Source organism: Cryptomeria japonica, chromosome 2, assembly GCF_030272615.1.
Source record: "Cryptomeria japonica chromosome 2, Sugi_1.0, whole genome shotgun sequence".
NCBI lineage: Eukaryota > Viridiplantae > Streptophyta > Pinopsida > Cupressales > Cupressaceae > Cryptomeria > Cryptomeria japonica.
In genome coordinates, this window is record NC_081406.1 from 606,178,643 (window position 1) to 606,186,202 (window position 7,560).

The 7,560-nt window shown below is 36.6% G+C and overlaps 1 protein-coding gene across 1 annotated transcript; it reads left to right on the plus strand.

Annotated features, from left to right (window-relative positions):
* Nucleotides 1-1,152: 1,152 nt before the first annotated feature.
* LOC131043862 (flowering locus K homology domain) lies at nt 1,153-7,187 on the plus strand. Its single transcript, XM_057977089.2, has 6 exons — nt 1,153-1,583; nt 2,924-3,182; nt 4,119-4,267; nt 4,438-4,701; nt 6,327-6,521; nt 6,647-7,187. Exons 1-6 carry the CDS (start codon nt 1,305-1,307, stop codon nt 6,809-6,811), a joined length of 1,311 nt encoding a protein of 436 aa, XP_057833072.1. The 5' UTR covers nt 1,153-1,304; the 3' UTR covers nt 6,812-7,187.
* Nucleotides 7,188-7,560: the final 373 nt, after the last annotated feature.

The following is a 7,560-nucleotide window of genomic DNA, read 5'->3' on the forward strand; positions in this document are numbered from 1 at the left end:
GAAGAAATGCTTTCTCAAACATTAAGAAACAAATAATTATTGTTGCAATGTACATAGACAAAGAAGAAACAAGGATAAAACCAATATTAGGTGGGTTGTTATTTTAGTTTGTTATGATGACATCATCTTCCATTTACAACTAGATAGAGGAGTGAAATGAAGAAATGACTTCTCAAATAGTAAACAAGAAATATAGACTACCCTTACTAATACACAAGAGAGAAGAAATGTCAAAAAAGTAAAACCAAGGATCATTGCCTTAGTGAGGTATGAAGACATCACCTTCCATTCTAAGCTAGATGAATGAGGGCATCGAACATGACCATCGAATAGACCTCCACACTCTCCCATCATTCTCTTCACAAGATGTCTAAAATCTCTCCATTGAATCCCTTTGAAGCCATGAGAAAATGAGAGTTGAAGTAAACAACTATAAGTACAAAATGCAACGAGTCTCGAGGAAGCCAATAATTGGCAACAAAGTATCATTTCATGTTTAATGCTACATTCCACAACATTGAAGACGACATTGTTTCGTATCTATGTATAATCCCATTCACATGCACTAAAGAAAGCTTACTAAATATGGAGACACCAAAGTTAAGTGTGGACTAACAATTATAAATATTTTTGTGCTTGATTGAAATGTATAAATTTACATGGTGTGGACATGCCAGTGGGAACACATACTTAATTGATTGATGACAATCTACCGTAAAGGTCTAGGTGCACTGCCTTTGACCATCTATAAATTTAAAAAGAAAAATAGGTGTGTCTACTTATCCTCCTAACATCCCAAAAAAACCAAAAAAAAATAAAAAAATTAGATACCGTGTATCCCCACGACCTAACCCAACGAACAAGGCAAGTTGAGGTGAGACTAATCCCTGGGGTAGGATCCACAACCCACAAGCAATTCCCCTCTTAAATCTGGGAGGGAGTTGAACTTGAATTATGTGGGGAGCAAACCCACAACCCAAACCAACTCACCTACCCGCTGGACTCACAAAAAAATAAATTTTAATCCGTCCACTTATTGCATACCTATATAAATGATACATAACAATTTAAAAAAAATTAAGATGCTCTTTTAGACCCTCTCCCCTAAATGGATGCATATTAATAAGGTTCAAATAGAAACCTAATATAAAGTACAACATCGCGCCGCATGAAACTAAGGTCGCAAAAGGTCTATAAAAACCCAATCCAGTTTAAGGGTTTTATGAAACTAGACCAGAAAGTGTTGCAGTAAGAGATTTTGCGGTAGCTGTTTAATCGGAGCAAATCCTCTGTGTAAAGAAGAAATGGCTGCGGAGGGCGAGAATGGGTCGGAACAGGTGAGCAGTAGCCCCGGGGCAAAGACGGCAGGGCAGAAGCGTGGTCGTGAGGCAGAGGGCGGGGACGCCCCTGCTGAAAAGAGATGGCCCGGCTGGCCTGGTGAGACAGTTTTCAGGCTCATTGTTCCTGTGCAGAAGGCAGGTGCTATCATTGGCCGCAAGGGCGAGCTCGTCAAGAAAATGTGTGAGGACACCAGGGCCCGCATTAAGATCCTCGATGGCGTCCAGGGAACCACTGATCGAGTTGTGAGTATATATATGCTCTCGCCATAACTAAAAGATAATCATCTGTGTTTTTCTTTTTAATCTTTTTATCCTTTTTTCCTCCCTTGAAGTAGATGCAGGATGCTGCATTTTTATGTTCTGCGTGGGGTTTGTGCTGTAGATAGTAACTGTGAAATGCCCTCGGAATAGAACATTTTGCGGACCACTAGGCTCTGTCTGAGGCTTGAGTGCCTGCGAGAGCGTTAAGTAAGCAAATTTTTCGGACTGCTAGGCTCCCTTATCAACCGGGCTGGGTTCGTTCTTATTATTTATTTTGGGGAAATTTGCACGGTAGGGCTGTTAGTGCGTGTGTTGATGCTAATATATTCGTTTTGCTATGAAAGGGGTTTTACATGCCAATAAAACAGTGTTTGTTGAAGAGGGTTTTAAATATAAGGAAAGGTAGTGTTGGTACAGGAGGGTTGAGGATTTTTCAGCGAAAGTAAAATTAGTGTTGGTTCAGGAGGGTTTTGGAATGAAAGGAAAAGTAGTGTTGGTCCAGGAGGATTTTACAATGCAAGGAAAGTACTCCCTGTACATTCTTGTGCATTGAGTCATTTAACTAAGGTGCTCCACATGATATTTTTTAGACATGGCTTGTTTTATTGATCTTAGTTTGTTTAAATATTAACTTTGTGTTATTCCTTTTCAAAATTCTAAACATTTTACAGATTTTATCGCTTATAAAATGCCATCTTGATAAGACCTGGGGAAGAAACAAGAAATGTTAAAATTTTTTGGGTATGAAACAGTCTGCAATTAACAATTGATTGATGTCCATAGCAACTCTTGGATAACATTTTGGCTCGGTTTGGGCAGTGAAGTGATTTTGATATCGTGATGTTGTTGAAACCTTAAAATGTTTGTGAAGCCTAAGGTGAAATTTTCGTGTAATTGTGCAAAATTTGTTACACCGAAATGCAATCCTCTACCAGTTTATATTTGCAATATGTATCTATAAGTGGGGTCAAATAGCACTTAGCTATCAGTATATGTGCATTTTTGCGTCTGAACGCATTTTTTCTGAACTTGTTTCTGATGTTATTGTATTGACAATTTGAGTAGATATGAGTTCTTGACCTTGTTACCTTTTAGTTGATACGGGGTACTTGATTTATTTATATTAGACCTATGTGTTTTGGCCGATTGAAGTGGATTTAGTATTTACCATTTTACTATTTTCAAAGTACCAGAGGAGACAATTTCAAAGATAAATTCAAGTGTTTCAGTGACTTCTATATATATTTTTAAATCCATAAAATTAAATTGCAATTCAATTTGATTGCTTGGGATTCTCTCATGGTTTTATGTCATTTTTCTAGGTTCTGATTACTGGAAGAGAGGAACCTGATGCAGCAATATCTCCTGCCATGGATGGCATTCTTAGAGTCCATAAGCGTGTGGCAGGGCTTCAGGAAGCTGAAGGTGACAGTGCAAATGCTCAAGCAGCAAGCTCTGCAGCAATTTTAACTCGACTTCTGGTTGCATCATCACAAGCTGGAAGCTTAATTGGCAAACAAGGTTCCCAAATCAAATCCATTCAAGATGGGTCTGGTGCTAATGTGCGTGTCATTCCTGCAGGTTAGTCAAATCTAGTATGCTTCACAAAATAGAGAGTTTGTTATCTAATAGAACATGAAGATCCTAGGGCAGCAAATGATGAGCATTAGGTCCCATCGAATAAGATTTCAGATTGTTGGCTAGTCTCTAAACTAATAAGTTTATAATTAATAAATGCTACATCTTCAATGATAAAGAATGCAGATCATTAGATAGAAAGTGACTGCGAGTACTCTTTATGTTGTCTCTGCTACAAGTTTTCTCAAATTTTTTTTAAGGTGTTGACAAATTTAAGCTAAGCAGACATTAAATCCATGACGGGTCCCTTTGTATCTTTTCTCTGCATAAGTGAATGCATGTTTGCTTACATTATAATACAAACCAGTGGTTCCTAGGGTATGTGGTATTTTTGGTTTGTGTGCCAATTTGGTGGATGTGAAAGCAGACTCTATTCCAATGGGTATGATTGGTTGATCAGATAATTGATCCTGATGGGGTGCCACCAGGTCGTGGATTGGAATTCAGTACTGCTTAATCCAAGGAAGTAACAGTAGTTTGAATCGTGGAATTTACCAACAAGGAAGCTATCCTTTCGGTAGAAACCTTGGGTAATCAGATCATTGATCAGAATAGGATGCCACTAGGTCATGTATTGAAATGCAGTACCGCTTAATCTAAGGAGGTTATACTATTTTGAAGTTTGAAACTTTCTATGAAGGAAGCTGTTTGTTCAATATCATGAAAATTGCCTGACAAGAGATGGACATGAACAATTTTATGCTAGTTCATTTTTTTTTTGCTAAAAGAAAGCTGCCATGAAGTATGTGATGGTTGAACATGGTTTCACTTTTCGTCTTATGGTGTCTTATAAATATTTAACATGAAACTTTCATATATATTATAAATCTTCCTATTTAAGTAGGAATTTTGTTTATGATGAACTGTTTATTTGTGCAGATGACCTGTCATTTTGTGCTTTGCCTGATGACCGAATTGTAGAAATTCAAGGTGAAGCAGCTAAGGTGCAAAAGGCACTGGAGATGGTGGTTGGCCATCTTCGCAAGTATTTGGTTGATCGCAGTATTCTTCCATTGTTTGAACAAAATGTAAGTAAAATACTCTTGAAATCTAGCAAGTTTTGTTCTCAAATAATCATGATTTTTTGTAGACTCTTTTTATTATGAAATTAGAATTGAGTTAATCATTTCTGATTTTTTTCTAATTTTCTCATATGAACTTATGAGATGCTAACATCATTCTTTCTTTGAATTGACAGCCCCACACAGCAAATGGTGCACAGGATTTGGCTCCTGGGACATGGGGAAAGGTGGCTGCACCACCTCTATCCAGTGCTACTCATTCGGGACTAGGTACAAGTTTCACTTCAGCATTCAAAGCTGATTCACTCTATCCTACACGTGATACACAAATCGAATCACAAGCTCATCACCGTGGATTATCCTTGTATGGAAAAGATCCAGGACCTGTAGGGCTAAGATCTTCTCTATCTGCACCTACAGCAGCACCAGTGATTACTCAGGTTTGTATTTTTTCAGTAGAAAATTAAAAATGAATTTTTTCAACTTCTGTAACTGATAACTTATATTGTGGAACTGATGAAGATGTTCTCAGAATGCATAGGAAATATCCTTTTGTAGTTTGCAACTGTTGGAAATCTCGTTGTCTGAGTTGTGCCCCAAATTTTGCCTTGGCAATTGTTTCTTAATTATGGCAAGTTGAATTAGAAATTTGAAATTGCAAATCAGTATGCAAAGATGCAAACAAAATGTCTTCCAACTGCTTACAAATTGTTATCAGTAGAATAACGAATAATATGTGCTCATTTCTAATGCACTTAGATTAGAATTCGATATGGTATACAGATGGTGTGAGAGAATATTCATAATTTTGTTTCGCTATTTCTATTAGAATTTGATATGGCATACAGCTTTTCGTGAGATAATATTCATATTCTTTTTCCCTACTGTTGTAATTATTCTGAGTAGTTGATACTGTAAATTTCAACAATCGACATCTTGGTCTTATATGAATCACATTTTCCTGCTAGGTAAATGGGTGCTTGAAAAGCAGAAAGCTAATAATATGTGGTTTGGTATTCAGGAATTTGTCATTGTAAGAATATAAGTTGGGACAGCTTGAACTTCATTTAGGTGGAAGTGCTTAATACGGATGAATTTTTAACTAAGATATCTAGTTTATGGCTGTTGGAACTTAGACGTAACAAAGTGTAATATCTCAGAAGAAACAAGAGTACATTGTTGGTTATATGCAGCATTGTGAGAATTACAACCTTTTGGTCTTAACAATCTAGAATCTTTGTGGGATCTTTGTTTCAGGTTGGTTATGTTAGGTTGTGATTTCCTGACCCGGGCTTCCATTTCAGCCTATCATAAATAATTCTTGTGGCAGTGGCAATAAGTTCTGATAAAATTATTTTCATCAGAATTGTCCATGCCTATTCAAGGTTGTTCGCATAAAGAACCTATGCTGATAGGAGGATTGTAATAACCTCATTTAAACTCATCTCCTGGAACCTCTAATCTATACATGTGGTGTTACTTAAAAGTGTACTTTGAGATAACATGGAATATCTTATTGCAAACGGTGACAAAATGTTTTGTTCTGATTTCTTTTACTACATTACATGTAAAACCATTCAAATTAGAGATCTGTAGATTTGTGCTTTGTTCCCACTAGGTTCACTCATCTTGCAATTTGGATCATACTTTGTTCTCACCAGGATCATCATTGTCGCTATTTTGCTTGTGCTTTGCTCACGCCAGTATTGTTCCTGCCACAATTCTGCTCTTCCTTTGTTCAAACTCATTTCCATATTTTGCAATTTTTATTAATACATTGGCCATGAGCTGCAGGTCCGCGCGTGTCACTCTATTTGTCTGACTTTTTGTTTTGTTTTAAGCATTTTAGCTAGAGGTTGGTAGGCCTGTGCTTTGTTCCCAACGGGTCCCTCTTTTTAGCTTGGATTATTTTGAATTTAACTGGTTGATGTCTTTAGTCTTAACTAAATGGTCGGATTCACGGGCTGAATCTAGCATTCTCTTAAAATTCTAGCAACTAAATTGAGGCAATGTAATATGGATTGTATTGCAATCTTGAATCTTATATGATAACTTGAATGTACAGGTGATACAAAAGATGCAGATTCCTCTGTCGTATGCAGATGATGTAATTGGAGTGGAAGGAACAAATATTGGTTATATGCGTCGAGCTAGTGGAGCTACAATTACAATTCAGGAAACAAGGGGTGTGCCCAATGAGATCACTGTAGAAATCAAGGGGAGCACTACTGAGGTTCAAACAGCTCAACAACTTATACAGGTACCTCTTGAATATAGTAGTGTTTGTTAAACAAAAATCATGTAACGATGAAGACAATTTAGGCTACTGTTTCGATGCAGCTTATTGCTCTGCCTTTTATTTAATATTGATACGTGGTTATACAGAATTTCATGGCTGGAGGAGGACATAAGAAAATTACTCACAGCAGTGTTGATTCTGGTTACGGTTCCTATGGTCAAAGCTTAAGTTCACTGTATCCCTCGTCATCTTTGAGCAGCCATTCTCTTGGTGGATATGGATCTTCCTATGGTACAGGATATGGGTATTGAGAGGTAGATGTACATTTACTCAACGATTTCCGTTACTGTCAGCACATTAGTTTTTGTAATACTTGGAGAGCAAACTTTGTAGAGTAGTAAATATTGCTTCTAATATTTTGATATGGCAAAAGTAGTTTTAGGAAACAGGAGAAAGAGAGATATCATGTAATAACTCCAATATTAATTTATAACCTATGGCATTTCGGCAAGAACTAAAGATGCCTGATAGGTGGATTTAAGTCCATACATAGGTCAGGGTATGGTTATATCTGTGATTCACTTCCAACTTTGACCAAAATGTTTTCCATTTTTTCTTATCAAATTCTGTAATCAGTAATTGCATTAAGTGATAGTGCATTTTGAATTTACACAAGTTTTCAGGATATATCATAATTTGAAAGCTGTGGTTAAATTGGCTCTAATTGAAATCAAAATTTTAATCAACATTTGGTTCGACGGCTGTTTGAAAATTTTCTGAATTGTATTACATTATCTGAAGCCATGTATCTTATTGGTGTAGGTGTCTTCAGATAATATTTATTCATTGTGAACTGAGGTGGATGCGTCATATTGAATTAATGATTTAATGAGTATTGAATAAAATAAATAGCATTTCCTCATACCCATAAGAATTGTTGCATAGGGTTCTCGGGGTGTAGGCTTGACTTTTTTTAAAGTTGTATAGCTACTCTTATTTCTGTATGAGATGTTAGCTTTTAATAGTAGCTCACATTCAGATGTAATTAATTAAATACCAT

Coding starts and splice junctions, on each gene's coding strand:
- LOC131043862 (XM_057977089.2), top strand. CDS start 1,305: ATGGCTGCGGAGGGCGAGAATGGGTCGGAACAGGTGAGCAGTAGCCCC. Junction 4,702..6,326: donor CAGCACCAGTGATTACTCAG/GTTTGTATTTTT, acceptor TTGAATGTACAG/GTGATACAAAAGATGCAGAT. Junction 6,522..6,646: donor CAGCTCAACAACTTATACAG/GTACCTCTTGAA, acceptor GTGGTTATACAG/AATTTCATGGCTGGAGGAGG.